Source organism: Sitophilus oryzae, unplaced genomic scaffold (genome assembly GCF_002938485.1).
Source record: "Sitophilus oryzae breed Bouriz unplaced genomic scaffold, Soryzae_2.0 scaffold_980_pilon_pilon, whole genome shotgun sequence".
Taxonomy (NCBI): Eukaryota; Metazoa; Arthropoda; class Insecta; order Coleoptera; family Curculionidae; genus Sitophilus; species Sitophilus oryzae.
In genome coordinates, this window is record NW_022147617.1 from 1,118,444 (window position 1) to 1,140,942 (window position 22,499).

General features: G+C 30.9%; 1 protein-coding gene across 2 annotated transcripts in view; it reads left to right on the forward strand.

Moving 5' to 3' along the window:
- The window catches only part of LOC115891329, a 42,389-nt gene that overhangs the window by 12,445 nt on the left and 7,445 nt on the right, over positions 1 to 22,499 (forward strand). The window contains exons 2-3 of one of the 2 annotated variants that reach the window (XM_030911775.1): positions 4,791 to 5,025; positions 15,676 to 15,712. In XM_030911775.1, the coding sequence (XP_030767635.1) occupies positions 4,791 to 5,025; positions 15,676 to 15,701 (261 nt within the window). In that variant the 3' untranslated portion in view covers positions 15,702 to 15,712. The remainder of the gene's footprint in view (positions 1 to 4,790; positions 5,026 to 15,675; positions 15,713 to 22,499) is intronic. The other variant, XM_030911774.1, reaches the window with a different exon arrangement.

Genomic DNA, 22,499 nt, shown 5'->3' on the forward strand with positions numbered 1-22,499 from the left:
AAAAATTGTGACGACTATATCGAGATGTTTTATGTTATGTGTGTTGGATATCAATATTGGATTATTTTCTTCACTGAGAATGAAAATGATAAAATTATAAAAGAAAACAATAAAAATTAAGCTAAAAACTGAAAAAATGCGCCGAAATTTACTTTCATGTAATAAATTTTGATAAAGACCCTACCAGGTCGAAACGTCAATGTAATTTATAAAAAAACGTTTTTCTCTTTGTTTACCTGTCCTAAAACCAAGAAAAAATTAGAAAAAATTCACAGTCCTTTACAAAGATGCAACCGGGGGGGCATTGAAAATGATGAATAAAAACTTAAAAATATGATTAGTGTTAATATGAGTGTATTACATACATATGTTTAAATAACGAACTTAACAAAAAACAACAGATTTAAAGATTCACTGAAAAAGTAGTAGTGTTAACATTAAATAAAACACTATCAATAATAATTATGCGATCGCACCTATCCGTAAAACAAGCAAGCAAAAATATCTCGAAAAAAACAAAATAACATACAAAACATCAGGTTAACATGATGACAGATCATGATCAATGACAGATAAAGAATTCTTACGGAAAGTTACACTTTACGATATAATTTTTTAACTGTTAAAGGCAAACCCCATTTAAACACAAAACTTTTTAATACCTACTACTGTATCTAACAGACTTTTTTTAAATTACTAAATTCTTAGCCACGCTTCTGTTTTTCTTGGCTGTTGTGCGTCACGTCACAGATTAACATGCCCACGTTTGCACCACAAGGCGATGCTGCAGACCACTAGGTAGACCGGTCGTAGAAATTTATGTTATACAACTTGTAGTCAATCTACGCAAATATTATCAAAAACTTTTTTTCTTTTAAAATGTGTTCAGATTTTGTAAAACGTATAAGCCAAAATCGCAAAACTTAAATTTGATATGAGTTTCTTAGTTTTTAACTAATATAGTGGCGAATTACAAAAATTCCTTTTCAATGAAAATTAATGAGTTAAATAAAATAATTTAATAAATTACTAGCTTTTTCTCGCGACTACGTTCGCGTTACACCTCGAATCGTTTATGCATTGATTTAAATGATTTTTTACTTCTTTATAGAGAGCTAGTGAGCATATAGATGTTTTTTATTTTTCATCTTTTTTTTATTTATTAAGAGCACTAATACTCTCTTTATAGGTTATTTTTTATTCTTTGAAGGATAATTGAGGAAGATATATTTCGTTATGATGTCACTAAATAAACCCTTGTATAAAATTTTATACTGTCTGGTTTATAATGTTATAGTATTGCATTTTCGTACAGCAAACTTTCATTCCCTATTTTACTCCCTAAGGGTATAAATTTCATAAATTCGCTTTACCTTTGTGCCAATTTTTATGTGTATAATCCAGACGTCACCAAGTTTTATATAAATTTTTACTAACTTTACCCATTTGGTTGATGAATTTCAAAAATTTCTTCTAATTCTTTTTGTAGGATTTCATTCTTCTAGACGAAATAGTAAGGAATTTTCATACAACAAACTGTTCCGAGATAATTTTACTCTCTAAGAGGATGAATTTCCTAAAATCGCTTTGTGTAGCTAATTCACTAATGTCGTTTAAACGAACCTTTGTGCTAATATTTATGTATCTAAAGCTGGCGGCATCAACTCACTCTAAAATATCTAAAAACGTAATATATAATCTAACTGACACACCACTGACAATGACAACTAATTTATTTCTGGAGGTATTGTGTGTAGGTGTTTTCAGGTATGTTTTAGTATTTAGTCGTTTTACACAAAGAAATAGCCATTAAGCACTATAAAAATACTTCATAACAAATCTACACATATATACCTTTCATTTAAAAAAAGAATCATCAAGATTGGTAAAGCGCTTTCGGCGGGATGGATGCAACAAAAAAACCCTTTGAGCTTTTATATATGTATGGACTAATTATTTTTCCAACATATTTTACTTTGCAAATTTTTATAAATATTCAGACTCGCCAATATCGTACTCCACCGTGTCCAGCCTGTTTAGCCAAACGTAGGCCGATTCCTCTTCGGCGGCGTCGTGACCCTGGCCGAAGGAAGAGTCTTGAAGACGCTCATCCGCGCATAGGAATAAGTTGACTGCGTAGCGTATTGCGTATTAATCGATTCTGAAACTTTCTATCTCGTGTATAACATGTTACGCAAGTTTATTATTTTAATCTCGATTTTAATAGATAAATGTGTGAAATGCCACCTGAATATCTTCCGCCATGACATGTTTTTACTTTTTTGTTATGGTAAAGTGATTTGTATAAACTTTATTCAATAACGTATATTTTCCTCCATTTGTGATTTTTTAATTTTAAGCGAAAATTAAGTATAACATTTTAGGAAAAAGAAACACTGTAATATTTAAAAGAATAAGAAGAAATTAGTCTTATTTTGAAAGGAAAATATAGAAAAAACTCTTTCTATAGAAAAAGTCTTTATACTAACCAGAATCCGGTGACATATACGCGGTCTCACCGGAAACATTACTTATTACTTCGCATAACTTGAAGAATATCTACTTTTAATAATGAACACTTCAGAAATACACCAGTAAAAACATTTATTATTTGAGATTAAAACTCGAATTAAATTATAAATATTAGTTACCTATGTTGTTATAGCTTTTATAGGCCTGTTTAACGACTTAATAAGTTACCTAGCGAAAAAATCTGTGCGCGTACCTACCACTATTGTTACAGGTTAATTCGTTAAAGAAATATGTTACACAAGTTAAAAACGCTAAAATTTTAATGGTATTACTTGTGCATTATTGGCCTTATAATGTAATTTGTTGGAATTATATCTTCTTTAAATATAATTAGACTTTTTAACGACTTTTAAGTTACCTAGGAAAAAATCTGTGCACGTACCTACCAGTATTGTTACAGGTTAATTCGTGAAACAAATGTGTTACATATTATTCGTGGTATTAGTGGTATTATATTGGAATCAGCTTGGCATTAGTGGGGCATTATATGAGAAATTTTGGTATTTAATTTGTATTTTTGGCATTACTTTGGCATTAGTATACAGACATTTGTCAGCGGTTTACTCCTTGTAGATAATCAAAAAGTTTTTTGATAAAATTTGCTTTTTATGTCAGATCATTTCTATGAAAAATTACATTAGATTTTTATTAAAGACGCTGGGTAATTAAAACATTGACTAATAAAGCTTGTCCACTTTAAATAAGGGGTCACGAAATATCCTCCTTGGAGTGTTTGGGTTAAGGGGTGTATAATAAATTAATCGTTGTTTTATAATAAAAACCATAAAACATTTATTTGTGAGTAAAATAATGCAATGGTTGGATATCTCTCCTTTATAATTAGGTGACTAAAAATACACTAAAATAATTAGAAAAAAAATCTTGTACTTATTTAGTAATTACGTCAATATTAATTAATTGACTTTCTAGTCTATTTTATTTTATGTACAAATATATTATTAAATTTTAAGCATTAAGTAATAAAACACTTTGTGCCCTCTTATATCGTAAGAGGTTACGAAATATACTCCTGGTTACACCCCTTACAGAAAACAGTGTAAGGGGTGTAAATAAATTGTATAATCACTGTTTTTTATAATAAAAACTATAAAACATTTCTTATTTGTGAGATTAAAAAAACAAAACAATGCATTGGTTAAAATAAGTACATTCAATACATATGTATGTGTTATAACATAATATAGCCATTACTATTATACTATTATTATTAAAATAATATGTGTGTAACATATTTCTTTAACGAATTAACCTGTAACAGACATTTATATGCCCAGTATATTTTTGTTTAACAAACCAATCAGGAAAAATCCAAAACCTACCGTTATAGGAGGTATAAGATGATTAAACTTATATAATGACAACTACTTATCGGATAACAAATTAATTACTACTGTCAGCTAGTTCAGCTACTGTCTAGGTAGAATATACCTAGAGTACCTACACCTACCTATGATGTAGGTAGATTAAAGCTTATTTTGACGTTACCTCTCACTTCGGTGTCACAAGCTGAATTTTTCAGGGATGGAAGTACAGTACATGATATGGGGACCCTTATTCCGAAAGTAGTACAAAATTAGACCGGGTAAAAAGGCACTATCATCAAAAATCGATATATTAATACCACCATATAGAGAAAACAAATACTTATTTTTTGATCCAGTACACAATAAAGTCTTCGTAGGGAGTAATTTTTTATAATTATTTACAAAAAACATTTCCATTAGCGCTTATGACCAAAAAAAACTTTAAACATGAATAATCATTTCAATCATGCGAAAATTTGGTTTAAAAATAGATTTTTTTTAATATAACTTTCATTTAAAGAAAAACGAAGGCCTAAATGAAAAAAAGAACCAATTTAAAAGTTTCGCTTATGTCTTGACAAGGTATCAAAGCAAACCCCATATTTTTTGCTTTTAAACTAATAAAGATATATCAATAAACAATTAGCGATGTAATAGTTTTTGCGCGCGCTGGCCGACTGCCGCCGCTGCGCCGAGATTTCCTATACCCTTGTATATATGACGTCATGGTGTGGCAAATGTAGCATTTTAATTCGATTTGGGCTCCCTTATATAGGATAACAGAAACATTTTCAATGTTAAAAATTAATTACAGTATGCTATAAATAATGTATCAAGCAAAACAAAAAATATGCTATATAATGTATTATAAGTACTTATTTGATTTAAACATATTTAATATAATGTTGCTAATGTAACTTTTTTTTATTGTAGACAATATACCTATTATGTCTAGCCTGGGCAGTATCTTTAACCTATGCACAGTTTGGAAGTTTTGGGTTTAATTCTTTTGGAAGTTTCGGCCTCGATAGTCCTCTGGTAGCAGTTAGAGATCCTAGACAGAACCCAGGTCCAGTTGTATTTCCTCCGGCCCCGCCTGATAATGGTGAAACTAGTGGTGTAGTTGTAGGTGCATCTGGATATGGATTTGTTCCACCAAATAATCCAAGTAATTATACTATATTTAATATTATTTTCATTATCATAATCTGGCTTCCAGAAAACATAACTAAACTGCGAAAACTAACATACCTAATTAACACATTCAAATTTGGTTTTATTCATGAAATTGCTGTTAAATTTGTTTTCAATAATATAATAAAAACTGAAAAACGATTTATTTTAGGTATAGGAACATGAATAATCAAAAAGTAACGAATTAAAAGACCTTTTCACTAGTGAAATAAAAAAGTGGGTTTCCATTTGAAAAGAATTATTTACTTATGATTATTTCCCTCATCGTGAAATGGACTCAGAGTGCCATGGCTGTGTTAAAAACACTAATTTTTAATCAAGGAGCCTTGGAAAAATAAATTTGATCGTCTAATGTTTTTAGTGTCTTGTCCTGACCGGTTAAAAGACGCCTAAATCGTATTTTTAATCATATCTCAATTTTTTCGAATGGAACGAGGGTGGCTCATTAGCATATTTGGAAAACGCATTTTTTTACGAATAATTTGATACTACACACTTGGTATTTTGAGTCAAATTGTCGTTATGAACCGCATGTTACAATTTCAAATAAACCATATGCTAAAATGTCAAAAGTTGACATATGATATGTCATTCGATTCAGAGTGTCATTTTCTATCGAATAAAGTAAAAAAATACTGAGGGCGCCATTTAAAAATCAAAAGTTGTAGTTATTTCCGGTGAAACCGGAAGTGACCGAAAAGAATTGAATACGTCAATCAATCCCAATTTATGTCATATACTAACATACCAAATATCGTTTTATCTTAAAAAATAAAAAAGTTATAGGGGTGAGCCACTTTTGAGACGCACCCGGTATAGGGAAATTGAAACAACTTTCTATGATAATTTTTTAATCTCTCAATTCCATGACAGCTACGGCCAATGTTTTATGACATTTAAACAATTTTATTTTTGAAATAGAGAGCCACATGTCTTCTCTTTATGTCCCAGTGGCTGTACAGTACGTCTGTCCGTTTTTTAGCTACGCGGTATCCGTGAGAGGGGAAACGATATTCTAACTCGATGTTTTTCGTAAAAAATTAGACGACGCGTCCCATCAATAAAAATTCGACAAATTTGCAAGTAGCCAATAAAATGTGTGGGCGGAGCGATTTGCGGTGACGTACTCGTCAAGTCGACGTATAAAATATATTGCTATTTATTTAAATGTTTTTTGTCCGCATTCCTTTCATAGACACAGATCCAGCAGACGTACTTTAGTTACACATTGTTTTGACATGCAATTTTTTGAGAAAAAAAAAATTAAATATTTTTTTTCTCAAAAACGGTTAGATATAGAGTGTTTCATATCAAAATTCATAAAGTTTTACAGAGAATTTAGGTATGTAATAAAAATGGGGACACCCATTTAAAATAAGAAAGTTGCTGTCAACTTCCGGCATTCCCGGAAGTGCCGCCATATTGAAAATATTTTTAATTGATAGATCTCATTGTAAAACAATGATCAGCCTAGGACACCCTATACGCCCTTGACACCCTATATCCATTCATCAGAAGGCGCAAAATAAAATAAAAATAATAAATATAACACTTTTAAAAGAACCAAAACTATTATTATTTGACAGTCTGTTAAAACTGTTGACGTTTTAATGAACCGTTCACAAATTTCAAACTTCAAAGTAACAGTTACCTAATGAGATAAAACCAAAATATCTACAAAAGTTCTAAATATGAAATATTTTGTATATTTTACTAAGATTTATGTTATGTGGTATGTTATTTTTTGAATAATCAAAGGTCGTTATTAACACCCACAGATGCTTTAGAACTACATTTATTTACATTGGATATTGGATTGGATTGTAAAGCGTCTTTTAATTTTTTCTAGAACTTATCAGTATCTCATCTCATCATGCATATACACTCCCGGCACGAAAAACGGACACCTTAAAATTTTGGTGGATTTTAAACTATAATATATTTTGTTCTAGTGGGCCGATTTTGATGATTTTTTAAGCAATTTGTAGCTAAATTATTTGACTTTTTAGTATCTCTTTCTAAATTAAAAATGAAAGTTTCCATCTGTCAATTATACGACAGAAAACAAAATGTTAATATTTTGATGAAAGTTTGAAACACCCTGTGGAATATATTAATAAAACAATGATTTTAAAAATCATTATATTACCTACATAGGTACGTCTTTTCTCGACAGCTTGTTTTGTGACTCATCGCAATAGCTTTATTTTCATTGGAGATACTATCTTGGGAATAAGGCAATAACGATTACATTTACAGCAATTTTAGCAATGATTTTGGATCCTCATCACCACACTTATAAAATAGTGTTTATTGTTTTTTTAATGTCAGTCATTGAAAAGTCATACTATTATTATTTATTGACGTTTACTCTAGTCATAGATAAAAGATTTATAATATTACTCTATTAGAGATGGTTTTAAGTTCTTAAGTATCGGCTATTGCTGCTTACTATTGCATGGCAGATATCAACTTTTGGACTTAAAACTATATCTGCTAGAGTAACTGCCCAACAGACTAATAATATGATTTTTCAAAGACAGTGACATTACATAAATCATAAACACTATTTTAGAGGTTTCTTGATTATGATCAAAAACAAGGGTATTGTCTTAATGTAAAAAAATACGAAAAAATGTTAGTGTCTTCTTCAAAAGCGAATATCTCCAAAAAAAATAAACCTATTGAGATGAATCAACAAATTAACTATTGAGGAAAGATATACCTAGATGATAGAGTGATTTTTGCTTAGTTAACGTACTCCACTATATTAACATTTTGTTTCCCCTCGTATAATTCACAGATAGATGGTGACTAAAAAGTCAAATAATTTAGCTACAAACTGCTTAAAAATAATCAAAATCGGCCCACTAGAACAAAATATATTAATCTTTAAAAAATCTATATTATGTGTATACATATAGGTATATTGAATTTTAAGATGAGCGTTTTTCGTGCCGGTGAGTGTTGAATGTCGTGAGTGTACATTATATTGATAATACGTTTTTATTGCAAACGATAAGTTTTGCAGGAAATTATAACGATGGCTGCACGATATCTCTATTATTCTATATGTTTAATAAATGTATTAACACTTTTTACAAAGACCTACTTGTCTTTATTTAACCCACTAAAAGATTTATAAATACTCTTATTTTAAATTAATACTACCATTCATTTATACTCATTTATTATAACTATTTTACCATATGGTTAATAGCATTACTTCGTTGCCTCTCATATCATTAACATCAACAATAAGAGTTAATAAGGTCAGCAGTTTCACTTTTCCACTCATCACTTTAAATCTTTTTACTGCTATTATTATTTTTATAGAAACTTTAATCTTAATATTTATAATGGTTAAATATATAGTTATTAATTATTTAGTTTTCATAAAATAATAATTTGAAATATTGTTTCCACCAAGTTATTGAAACGACCGGCTTCAAGCGAATAGAAAATTTCTCGCCATTATAATAATACCGTATAATCGAGAAAAAAACGGCGTCAGCGATGGCTATGGAATGATGGCTGTCATTTTATATGTAAATTTATGTGGGAAATGTCATCGATCGTCATACCATCAACTGGATGCCGTTTTTTTTTCGATCATACTAAAAGAACTGCAAAGATAAATTAAAAATATAAGTTATAGAGTATGTACACTTACTCATGATCAAACTTTAGTATGTTAACATATTTAGTTTAAAAATATAAATAAAAAAAAGAATATAAATAATAGAAAATACTGCCATCACAGGAAGTCAAATATCTGAGAATAACTCTGGACAGTAAACTTCTCACGAATATGTATGTTAAGAACATTAACAGCAAAGCTACAAAAGCTCTCTTGATATGCAGAAACTTATTAATATAAGCAACTAGATGGGGCTGCACCCCTAATATTTTGCGCTGATTGTATACCATGATAGTAAGACCCATGATTAGCTATGCTGGGTACACAAAACTAGAAGAACGTACAACAAGGCAAAACCTGTACAAAGTATAGAGTCAGGCATGCATCTGCATCACAGGTGTCATGAGAACATGCCCAACAGCAATGGAGGTCATTTTAGACCTAACACCACTGCACATTGTCGTCGGTAGATATGTCAATGTCAAAATGATTAGAATGATCATTGACGGAAATAGTATACTGAGATAATTCTCAGGTCAAGGACGTGGAACACCTTCAAAAAGGAAATTCCACTCCCAGTGAATGACATTCCAAAAATGTACAACTTTGAGAAACAGCTCACTCTAGTATTGAGCGATAAAAAGGATTGGAAGGGAGAAACGTTTGCTCAGCATGTACCATAACGCAAAACAAAAAGCCACTCAGCAAAAACCATACCAGGTGTACTTCCGAAACCAAGAGGAGTATTTGGGCCGAAAACGAAATACTCCGAACCAATGGGCCCCCAGCATCCTTCAAGCAGAAATCTACGCTATCGAAAGATGCGTACAACTTATCTTATACAGGGTTGTTCACCACATACGACACGGAGTATTGTAGCTGAACGATTAGATTTTTACAAATTGTAAGTTTTGGTTTTGTTGAAGGACTATTAGAGCTACAATTTAAAAATAATTTTACAAGATACAGAGTGTCCCAAATAAGTAAAAAATATTATAGTTGTATTTTTTAAATGGGACACCCTGTATATTATTCTATTTTTAGATTCTACGATTGAAATAAAGGTAACCTTACCGTTTTTGAAATATTTTCAATTTTGTGAAATTGGAGTAAAAAATTTAAGGCTTCATTTCTCCAAGGATATCAAAGTTTTTAATACTAAATATTTACTGAAAATTATCTATCGATTAGTTATTGCGTTGCAATAATAAAAATTATACTACCTTATACAGAGTGTCCAAAAACTTATTTTAAATAATTATTAGCTTTAAAAGGCAATAACTGATTTAATTTAAATGGAACACCCTGTATATTTTACCCGAATCAGATACATAATTTAATTGTCTATCAAATTGTATTATACCATTTTTTACCTCTCTTCAAGTTTTCGTAGAAAATATATTTTCTTATAATTTAGACCTCATTTATCACTATACCCATGGAATATTGACATTTTAGATTTTTTTAAAGCAACATATGTACAAACTGTACATGTGATAAAAATAATAATATGTCCATTTGTTTACAAAAAGAAAACTATTTCAATATTTGTAAAATAGTATATCAATTAAATATACAATAAATATACTGCTATTATGTCCGCCCAAAAATCAGTTAATTACCATAGGTTTTAATTAATAAATTATTCTAAATAAATGTGGATTTGACTCAGAAATCAATATAATAATAAGAGATGAAAATGAATGTCTCTGTTATTATAAATAAACATTCGTCAAAAAATGAAATATAAAATTTATCAGGTGTTACTTTTTACCACATTGTTTAATACACATATAATAATATATATAATATAAATACACAAAATTATTTAAACAGTTTTTTTTATATTTTTTAATGAAATAAGCGAACTATATCGTATATACTGTATCTGTACTATTTGTAAATTTGTTACATCTTTAAAAATAATCTAAAATGGGTTATTCCATGGGTATAGTGATGCAATATTCCATGGGTATAGTGATGCAATATTCCATGGGTATAGTGATAAATGAGGTCTAAATTATAAGAAAATGCGTTTTCCAGGAAAACTTGAAGAGATAGGTAAAAAATTGTATAATACAATTTGATAGACAATTAAATTCTGAATCTAATTCATGTAAAATATACAGAGTGTTCCATTTAAATTAAACAAGTTATTGCCGTTTAAAGCTAGTGTTTTTTTAATATAAATTTTTGGACACTCTGTATAAGAGATAATTATAAGGTATAATTTTTATTATTGCAACACAATATCTGATCAATAAATAATCTTCAGTAAATATTTAGTATTAAAAACTTTGATACTCTTGGAGAAATGAAGCCTTAAATTTTTTACTGCAATTTCAGAAAATTGAAAATATTTTAAAAACGGTAAGGTTTAAGTGTGATAAATCTTAATCACATTTACCTTTATTTCAATCGTATATTCTAAAAATAGAAGAATATACAGGGTGTTCTATTTAAAAAAATACAACAATAATATTTTTTACTTATTTGGGACACTCTGTATCTTGTAAAAATATTTTTAAATTGTAACTCTAGACCCAAAACTTACAATTTGTAAAATTCTTATCGTTTAGCTACAATACTCCGTGTCGTATGTGGTGAACAACTCTGTATAGGAACTATCGAAAACAGGAAATAGCCATCTTATCCGATAGTCAAGCAGAACTAAAAGCGATCAACTCAGTAAGACCAACTCGAAGTTGGTCAAATGGTCAAAATGCCTAGAGAAGCTGGGATAGAAGGCAATGAAAAAGCAAGTAATCTAGCTGGAAAAAGAGCAAACAGTCCATTAACTGGACCAGAACCCTTTTACTTTCCAAGTGGAAACCAACTTAAAGCGGAACATAGAAATCTGGCAGACTCCATCAATAACCTGGAATTGGAATCCTCCAACGGTCTAAAACACTTGAAGCCATTTTTTAGGACTTAGGACCAAGAAAAACAACGGCGAAAATGGGGAAACACCAGAACACCTCATCACTGAGTGCGCCGAGACGACAACCATTTGACCTATAAACTTTGGTACGACTTCTATCAGTGATGAAGAACTAACCTAAGTTTGTTAGAATTTACGACCGAGAAAAATCAAAGATTTCCGTTGATTTGTAAGAACAATCTTCGGATTGTCACGGGGTTTCTAACAGGACACTATCCCCTCGACGAACATCTCAGTGGATCGAAGCTGAGAAACAACGACGAATACAAATTCTGTGGGGACCATGGGGAATCACCAAACATCTTATCACTGAGTGCGCTGAGATGTCAACCGTTCATGCTATAAATTTTAGTATGGCTGATGTGGGAGATGGAGAGCTAGCCTCTGTGGAGCCGTCTCAGATACTCGTTTTTGTCACAGCCCTAAGAGCGTATGATGAGTTATAACTCAAGAAAGGGGAACACACAGTAGATCTGTAAGGTCGCGGTGATTAACCCCCTCCCCGACCTTCTACATTCTACCTAGGACCGATATCTACATCAATGTAAATCCTTAACATAACAAACCGATTTGTTGGCACTTAGAACATTATTTACTTACAGTCTTCATATGTACCGGCAAAGGTACCGGCAAGCAATCGAACACGGGATATCGCGCATGGCGGGCGGGAAATTTATTACTACTATTACATAGAGACTTGCTTTGTAACTTAAACGTTTATAACAACAAATAAAAAAAAAATAGCTACTTTGCTATTCGAGGTGGAGACGACAAACCCGAGATCATTAAAATTAGTCAAGTCGTTCCTGAGTTCTTGGTCGTACTCACACGATTTTGTTTTATGTATACAGGGTGAGTCTTAAATAAGTGCAAATATTTTAGGGCTATTAGATCTAAATAAAAAAAAATATATTTTATCTTTACCGTTTTTCAAATAAGTCCAAAATAACCGAGTTATTTAACTTTGAAATTTAAAAAAAATATATTTTTTGCTAAATTTTGAGAACCTCTCAGTTCTCTAGGTTTTCTTTTTGTAAGTTTAAGTACCTAATCTATTACCTATGTTGCCATATTATCAAGAAATTATATTTTTTAACTAAAAACTAAAAAATAGGTACTCCAAAACATTTTTTTCAAAATATTCTAAATTTTCATTTTTTTTTGCGAAACAAACCTCATAGACGTGTTTCTAGGGTCGAAATATACTACCCTTAAAAATGTTTGCACTTATTTAAGACTCGCACTGTATATATAGAAAATGTCTATACCTATATGCGGCGGATTCATCTCTCCAAAAAAATCCTATATGGGTATTTCGACACTGCAATAAAATCTACAAAATAAAACAGTTATTTTTTGTAAATACTGCTGCGTTAATCCAAACGGAAACTACTTGTCAGCAGTTAAGTTTACAGATATACAAATTTGCCTAACCAACAAAAAAATGCTTAATGTTTCGGAAAGTTTATCTCTTTCCGTCGTCGGAAACAAAAAAAAAAATACAAAAAATAAAGAAAAAATAACTATTTAAAATATTTAAATTCAACTATTCGAGATCACTTTAGTTTTTTAAAATAGGGGTAATAAGTCTAGGGGTCGTCATTTTCTTGACAACTTCTTGATCTTGTCTTGATTTCAAGACAAGATCAAGACAAGAAATGATTTTTGGTTTTCAAGACAAGACAAGAAAGTACTTCTCAAGATCAAGATTTCTTGACAAGAAATCATGAAAATCTTGAAATTTCTTGAAAATATAAAATAAATAAGAAATACTCATTTACTTAGGTACTTATTTGTATATTATATGAATATCCATTAATAATTGATGGATAAAAAAATTATTAGGCAAAAATACTTGTACGAAGCGGCACTTTGTCGGATGTCCAATGTCCAAAGTTGACATAAGTACGTCCAAAGTCGGATGTCCAAAGATGGCATACTGTGGGAAAAATTAAATTGGAACCTTTTTTAATGCCTAATAATTTATTTTTATTTTTAAATGTTTTTTTTTATAATTTTTTGGATATGTTATGGCCTACGATATTAGAATAAAAAAAACTTTGCAAAGCGGGTCTACTTCAGTGGCATACAGACATTTTGAATTAACGTAAAACTTTTAAAATAAAAAAAATCATTTTAATGTACGCCACTGAAGTAGACCCGTTTTAGAAAGTTCTCTTTAGTCTTTAAATCAACATCTTAGGCTATAACATATCACATAATACTATTTTCTTTAGATATTTAAAAAAACTGCAATAAGTATACATTTATTGTTTTATAAGAAAAAAATACATATTGGAGAAACAAAAAACAAACACAAACAGTTGCTGGAAATTAAAAGTCATGATAATAATAATTATGGCATTTAAGGCTACCAACTAAATCCTAATATATTAAACAAATCTTCCATGAAAATAAATATCCAAGTACAAAAATATTTGTTTTGCAAAAAAATAATAAAAATTCATATCAAAATAGCAAACACATTAAACACGATAACAAGAACAGCTTCTAAAAAATAATTTTTATTTACGGTTGGTAAAAATGCTGCTTAAAAAGCTTAAACTAGTGTTTGAGAGCCATGAATTAAGGCACATGAGACTGCGTCCGTACTGATTAAAACGCACCTACTCCGTAAAATTAGATGCCTGACCCTCGATTTTACGCATAAAGCATAAACATCACATTAACCAATCTCACCGCGACTTTTAAACAGGGGGTTCCCCTTTAATAAACGAATTTTAAACGGGGGTTCCCCTTTTGTCAAATATCAAGAAATTTCAAGATTTCTTGAATCAAGACAAGAAATCAACTCTCAAGAAATGGTCAAGACAAGATATTTTTAATTCTTGAAAATATTTCAAGACAAGACAAGAAATTGCTTGTCAAGACAAGATTTCTTGTCTTGCCGATCCCTAGATACGTCTACAAAAACCGTTGACGTTCTGTTAAAATGACATTATATCAAGTTAAACTTCAAAATTAACAATTACTACCTGATAACAATTACTTAATAAGGTAAAACCAAAAAGCCCAAAGCTGCATGATTAATTTCAATTTGTACGTATGTTATGTTTATTTATGTTCTGTTCTTTAAAATCCAAGAAGCGCTTGCCATACATTACTAGCATCTACAGATGCATGAGCAATACATTTATTTTCAGATTGTATTAAGAAAGCCTCTTCTATTTTTCTTTTAGATGCTACCGCTTCTTTCATTCTAATTTTGGCGTTATTAAAATTTATTCTGTGTCCTGTGTCCCATGAATGCTGACAAATCTTTTATTTGTGAAAATCTCCCTTTCTTAAATAATCTATATGTACTTTAGTTCGAACATTTAAGGGTCTAGATTTTTCACCAATGTAAAATTTATCGCATTCACATGGAATTTTTTATATTAAATTTTTTGTTTGTTGTTCTGTATTCATTGGTTTAGTGTGTGAAAAAATGATAAAAGATAAAAAAAAGATAAAAAAATAAAGGGTATAAACGGTAGTATTATGATCCACTGGTAAGTACCACATTAGTGCGCTCCCGTTTCTACGATTTTCATTCACTCTCCATGAAAATCTTGAAAAGAAACAACATCCTGTTCTGAGACTTTTTACTGACTGTAAATCCTGTTGTTAAACCTTGGTTTGATTTAATACTATATCTTTGAGTCACGGTATAAGGATTTTTAATAGTATTTGTTAGTCGGTGTTTATATAACTTTCTTTCAACATCTCTCAAAGCCTCACTAGCGGTGTGACAGCCTTACTTTCTTCAAATCAACAAATAGATGATCTTTCTGTCCTAAAATTTGAATGAAATTAAAGAGAAGGTCGATTGTGGATCTTCCTGCTCAAAAACCTGCTTGGTTTTTAGTCTAATTTAACTAACAATTAACTACTTATTTATCTACTATTCTTCATTCATTATGCATTGCCATTAAAATTAATTCATTGGTGTCGCATAAATTAACCGAAATACAATTTTTTTCAAAAGGTTTGGGTTTTTAATAAACATAAACTTTTAATAATTACTGTCACATAATTTTCAGGTGGTACATCCCAAACGTCTCTTTAAGTTTATACAAGGTAAGATTATTTGAGCTATTGTTATACTAAAAACCATCATCTTTATTCTTCTGCAAAAATAGCATAATAATAACATCTATTTGAACTATTGAAATATTTTTTCATTTTATATATTGGGCTAGCCGAAAAAAACTTTATTTACTATTGATATTGATAGTTGCGCTTCGGTAGTACCACAGTTTAATCGCAGATTAGGTATACTATATGTATACAGATAAAAATCTTATCCCTAATTCGTGGTACGAAAATTGTTTTTTATGACGATGTGCAAACGACTAAAATTTCTTGTGCGCAAAAATAAACTCGCGTAAAATAACAATAAACAGCATAATAGAGAGATATCGCTAAACCGAATAGCGTTCATGGACGTTAATAAGGCCAGGTGTTATTTCCTTTACGTGAGGTGGTATTAACTCTCTTCATTTATAGTTATCGGAACGGAAAGAATTCTGTTCGCGTCGCGTCCGCTATTTAAACTTAACCTAACTTTGAATTTAAAACTTTGAATTGTTTTGTCTACTAGGTATTTTAAAACTAAAGCGAACGAGCAAAAAAGGGCTAAAGTGCTTATTTCCAGTATAATTATAATATAATATAATATTGTTCAGCGTCTGCCAGTGGGTTTAGGGCAACAAGCAACAAATTCTCCTAGAAGGGCTAAGTCGTCATCTGCTGTAAAACTAAGCCTCTTTATAGGTTCTTTAATATTGGAAAGGGTGGAATCCATATTCTGGGCCATATTTATTTAATTAAAACTAATCCCAGCTACTTAAATATCAAATTAACAATTCAAACATAACCTAAAATAAAAGATATCGCCAGATATCGCCGGCCGGCCCCGGTTGTCAAATACCCGCATATGCCCATTTAAGCAATTTTTAAACGTTATTTAGAAATAGCGCTTGGTGTAATTGATCCGCAAATTACGTTTGCGGATCAATTACACCAAGCGTTATTTATAGGCTATACGTTAGGCGGTAACGTTATTAGCGGGTGTTGCGTTAAAAATTGACTCGCGCATATCGTAACTTAATCGTAACCATGATAAGGAGCAGATAAGGTACGCGTAAATACTGCATGACGCTATTCGGTTTTCCGATATCTCTCTAATAACTGTGCCGGTTAGGCGCTGTGCACAATTTTAGAGGCCACAAATGGGCGTGCTATGTGCGCAAACTAGTAACGTAACTAGTGCCCGATTCCGAAAATTGGAACCACGAAAAACAAAAAAGAAAAAACAAAGTTTATAATCTGTATGATCTGTGGTTTAATCTTAATAAAGTGGTAAAGTTAATATTCGGTGGTAGTACGGTACGACCATTGCACGTAGGATATCTCACTCACCGCTACTTTACGATAAGTCGTATTTAGATGAAGGATCCAGGGGAAAGCATAATAAGCGCCAATTTTTTTAATTTTAAGGTTTTACCACATTATAATAGGTCTAATTGATCCCTACAAAATGCATAAACTCAGCGGAGCAATAATCTGTTAAATTCTTTGATATCAAAGAATTCAACAGATTCAAAATACACATACACGGAAAGAACGTAATAACCACCAGCCGTCCAGGAAAATAACTTGATAATTCCATTTAATTGTACTGACGCATAAAATGTTTTAATAAGATTATTTATAAACTTGAACCAAATTTGGACCAGAACAACATTGGGTGCATAAACGGGAGGGGTAATAGGGGTAATGATCCCTCCCAGAAAGAAATTTATAAATAAGATATTAATATTTTATAAATAAAATTGCCATTACGGAAATTAATAAAGCTAATCAAAATAGAAAATTCAGCACAGTCCAAAATTATCTTTTTCCACAGTCACAATATATTTCGGCAAAAATTTAATGTAAATCTAAAATCTAGTACTCTATTTATTACCCACTACCCCTTCCAGACTCAGTCTCTAGATGCGCCACTGGATCAAGATAATTATAAAAAACAAACTGCGAAGATTCTTATTAGATAATGTATTTTAATCGATAAATTAATTTTTAAATTTTTAGGTGTAATTTAAATATTTTTTCTTTTCTATGTTCTGTTTTTTTCTGACTAGTCTTATATCTGTTAATAAACTTGAAGAATGAATAAAGATTATTATTATTAATTGCATCATTTTTTTGTTAGTTGTTGAGTAATAACTTTTTTGTTTCAAGTTGAGTTACAACCTAACCTAACCTAACCTAACCTTCAGATACAAAAAGCAAAATGTGACATCAAATTTGACAATGACAAAATCACATTTTTGCTGGTATTTTAATTGTAGCTTTCTCTGGAGCGTATTAAAAATTTTACAAATTTGAAGGTAGATTTTTGCAAATAACTTTTAAGTCTCGATTCCAAATGAAACGAAATTCTAGAGAAAAGTACAACTTTAAGCCCACACAGAAAGCGTTTTTTGCGTTTTTAGCGTGAAGCGTCTTTTTCGACTAAAACAAACAACAGGATTATATTATAGGAGTGGCCCGACCAAAAGCGTGTAGCGTTCGGGGTGTCTCACAAAAACGCAAATGAAAGCAAATCAATTTGTTTTCTGTAGCGTCTGTAGCGATTTGTAAGATGAGACCCAATAAAGATGAGACGTAATAATACAATAAAAATAAATTAAATAGCATGCATTTTTTTCATTTTAGGCTATTATCTAAAAATATTTTTATAGAGAACATCTACTGTTTAGGAAGATTCTATTAAATTCAAAATTTTGAAAGAAATGTTTGAAAAAGTGTAGTTTGAAATGTTGAAAAAGTAATAAATATATTATATTATGTATATACCGGGTGCGTCTCAAAAGTGGCTCACCCCTATAACTTTTTTATTTTTTCAGATACAAACACGAGATTTGGTATGTTAGTATATAACATAAATTGGGATTGATTGACGTATTCAATTTTTTTCGGTCACTTCCTGTTTCACCGGAAATGACTACAACTTTTGATTTTTAAATGGCACTCTCGGTCAAGAACAGTTAACCTAATAGGACTGCTCATTCAGCCAAAAGTGTCCGCCAGGTGCATGCGAAAACTAGTCGCTTTGTGACGTCATTGTAGCCCTTGTCATGATTATTAGTCCTTATCCGGCAACCAATAATACACACACGTGCATTATTGGTTGCCGAATGCAAAACGTTCATTATTTAGTTTATTTATTTAAACACCTTATATGTATGCAGTATAGAAAATTAACTGTATAAATCGTATTAAATACTCGGATAATGCATTTTTAAGAACAGCAGTTCCCAGCATCACCTTTTGCAAGCATTCTTTTTAGAGTACTTCCATATTTTGCTTTAAAATAATTAATAAACAAAATCGTGGGCACTTAGTAAGCACTTTGTCACAATCCACAATACAAAATGAACGTATTTATACACTCTATAGCTCTAAAAACTTTAAAGACACCTTTTTCGCATTTAAAATTAACAAAATAATTAACTCAAAATTTCTCAGCTGTTATTTTTATATGTTTACCATAGGCAACTAATAATACACACTATCATGACAAGGTCACGAAGGCTTTGACAAGGGCTACAATGACGTCACAACTGTCAGCTGAAGCGCGGGAAGAGGCGAACGTACGTCTTATGAGGATGAGCAATCCTATTAGTTTACCGTTCTTGACTCTCGGTACTTTTTTTACTTTATTTGATAGAAAATAACACTCTGACTAACCAAACCTAACCTAACCTAACCTAACCAAACCAAACTTTTGACATTTTCGCATATGATTTATTTGAAATTATAACTTACGGTTCGTAACGAAAATTTGACTTGAAATACCAAGTGTGTGGTATCAAATTATTCGTAAAAAATGCTTTTTCCAAATATGCTATGAGCTACCCTCGATCCATTTGAAAAAATTCATATATGATTAAAAATACGATTTAGACATATTTTAACCGGCCAGGACAAGACACTAAAAACATTAGACGATCAAATATATTTTTCCAAGGCTCCTTGATTAAGAATTAGTGTTTTTAACATAGCTATGGCACTCTAGATTGAAATTTAGAATACGATTTTTTATTAAGCGAGAATGTCAAAAGTTGACATATGATACGTCATTCTATTCAGAATATCATTTTCTATCGAATAAAGTAAAAATATACCGGGGGTGCCATTTAAAAATCAAAAGTAGTAGTCATTTCCGGTGAAACAGGAAGTGACCAAAAACAATTGAATACGTCAATCAATCCCAATTTACGTCATATACTAACACTAGCGTGTACCAGCGACTTCGTTCGCGTCGAATTAATCATTTGTAATGGTGATGACAAAGCAAAGCAAGAATTTCCATTAACATGCAAACTGGATAAAATTTTCTCATATTTATGTCAGCATGAGAAAAAACAATATGGCGATATTATTATATAACTTGGTAATATTTGAGGGGTAGTTTCATCTCGTTGGAATTTGACTTTCGAAAAATCCGTTTGCCAAAAATAAGCTTTTTACGTCAAGCAGTTTAAGCAGAATCGTGGTTAAGAAATTACCCAACTTTTTGGAACACCCTGTATGATTTTTTAAAAAATTTCAAAATATGTAAAAAAACCCAAATAAATTATGCTTGTCCAAGCGTTTTCCCGAAAGACTAACTGTTTTTAAATAACAAATATTGTAATATCTGAGGGGCGTTTTCACCCTCTTGGAATTTGAGATTCGAGAAACCCCTCCTTATCGAACCTCTACACCCCACAGTCAATCCGTTTGCCAAAAATCAGCTTTAAACGTCAAGCAGTTTAAGCAGAATCGTGATTACTCAATGGTCATATTTTATGAATAACCCTGTATAAATTTATAAAAAATCTTAAAATATGTAAAACAACAAAATAAAATATAGGTGTTTAAGAGTTTTTCCGAAAAACTCAACGGTTTTTAAATAAAAAATATTTTAATATTTGAGGGATAGTTTCACCCCCTTAGAATTCGAGTTTCGAGAAATCGCTTCTTATCGAACCTCTCAAATCAAACCCTAAAGTCAATCTGTTTTCCAAAAATCAGCTTTTTACGTCAAGCGCTTTAAGCAGGATCGTGATTAATCAATGACCAGATTTTTCGAAACACCCTGTATACATTTTTAAAAAATCTTAAAATATGTAAAAGAACAAAATAAAATATACGTGTTAAAGCGTTTTTTCGGAAACTTGACCGTTTTTTAAATAAAAAATATTGTAATATTTGAGGGGTGGTTTCACCCTCTTGGAACTGGAATTTCGAAAAATCTTTTCTTATCGAACCTCTACACCCTAGAATCAATCTGTATACCAAAATTGAGCTTCTTACGTTGAGTGGTTTGAGCAGGATCGTGATAGGTAATGAATAATGAATAATCAGTAGGTCAGTCACTTAAGGATTTTATATATTAGCTTTGATATTAGTATAGATACCAAATCTCATTTTTTTATCTGAAAAAATAAAAAAGTTATAGGGGTGAGCCACTTTTGAGACGTACCCGGTATATGCGTAAAAATATTTTTTTTTGTGTAAAAAACTATTTTTTACGCGTAACAAATAGTTTTTTACATGTAAAAAATATTGGTTTCTGCGTAAAAAAGGTTCTTTAACAGAAACAAATAGTTTTTGACGCGTAACAATTAGTTTTTTACGTGTAACATGGTTGTCTATCAGTAACAAATAGTTTCATACGCGTAAAAAATAGTTTTTGCGTGTAATACTTTTATTCGCGTTAAATAAAAAAAATAATAAAAATAATATTTTACGTGCAATAAATGGTTTTTTACACGTAATAATTTGACATACTTTTACAAAATTTGTATTAAAATATCAATATTTTTGATAAACAGGTGGACTGCTCACACATACACCTCGCGTCACTACGTATTTCTAACCCGTCAACGCGTTTCGTTACAACTAGTTCGTGTGTCAGGGCCGTCTCACTACCTCGTATGTCACGGCCTTGAATTTTTCAGTTTCACTTCAAAATGTTTCATAAATCATGTCCTAAAATTGCGTTAGCAACTAGTAATATTTACTATTCTATTACCTATATAATAATTGTAATTATTTATTATATTATAATTATAACACATAAGTAACCACAAAAGTACAACATAAATAAATATATACAAAAATAAACTAAAATTCGTAAAATAAATGGGAAATAATAATAATTATTTTTACACACACCACTGGCACTAGCAGTAGATTATGTTTTTAGCCAAATATATGCTCCGGTCCGATGAACGATCGATCCAATTTCTTTTATCTTCGTCTCTTCAACGCTAACCGCGCCGATCTCGCCTATCTCTTTCTCGCAGGATTGATTGTTGACCGGGCCGGGAATCCACGAGCTTGCGACGTTACTAATTGACATTTTGATAGAAACTGCAGACCTGCCGCTTTTTTTGCGTGTTTTTAATGGGCACAAATAAAAAAAAAGCGTTTCAAACGGTAAAATTGCAAAAAGCTCTTGACACGCAAAAAACGCAAAAAACGCAAAAAAACCTTTTTTTGTGTGGCCGTGGACCTTCGCCTCTTCAAAAAAGTCTAATTCAACTTTTGCATAAAATTACCTGGGGAGATAATATTTGATTTTTTCAAAATTTCCACACGGTTTTTTAAATGCACCACGCGGTATAATCGTTAGTATAATATTTTATACAGGGTCCGGCAATAGTGCGTTGGGCATCTGTAGCTCCTAAAATAAAAAACTTGGGAATCTTGTTTAAGTGTAAACCTAAAGTATGTATGAGGATGTATTTCCGGAAAATATTTTAACTTCTATAGGGTGGCTCAAAAAAGTGTGAGTGGATCTGAATGA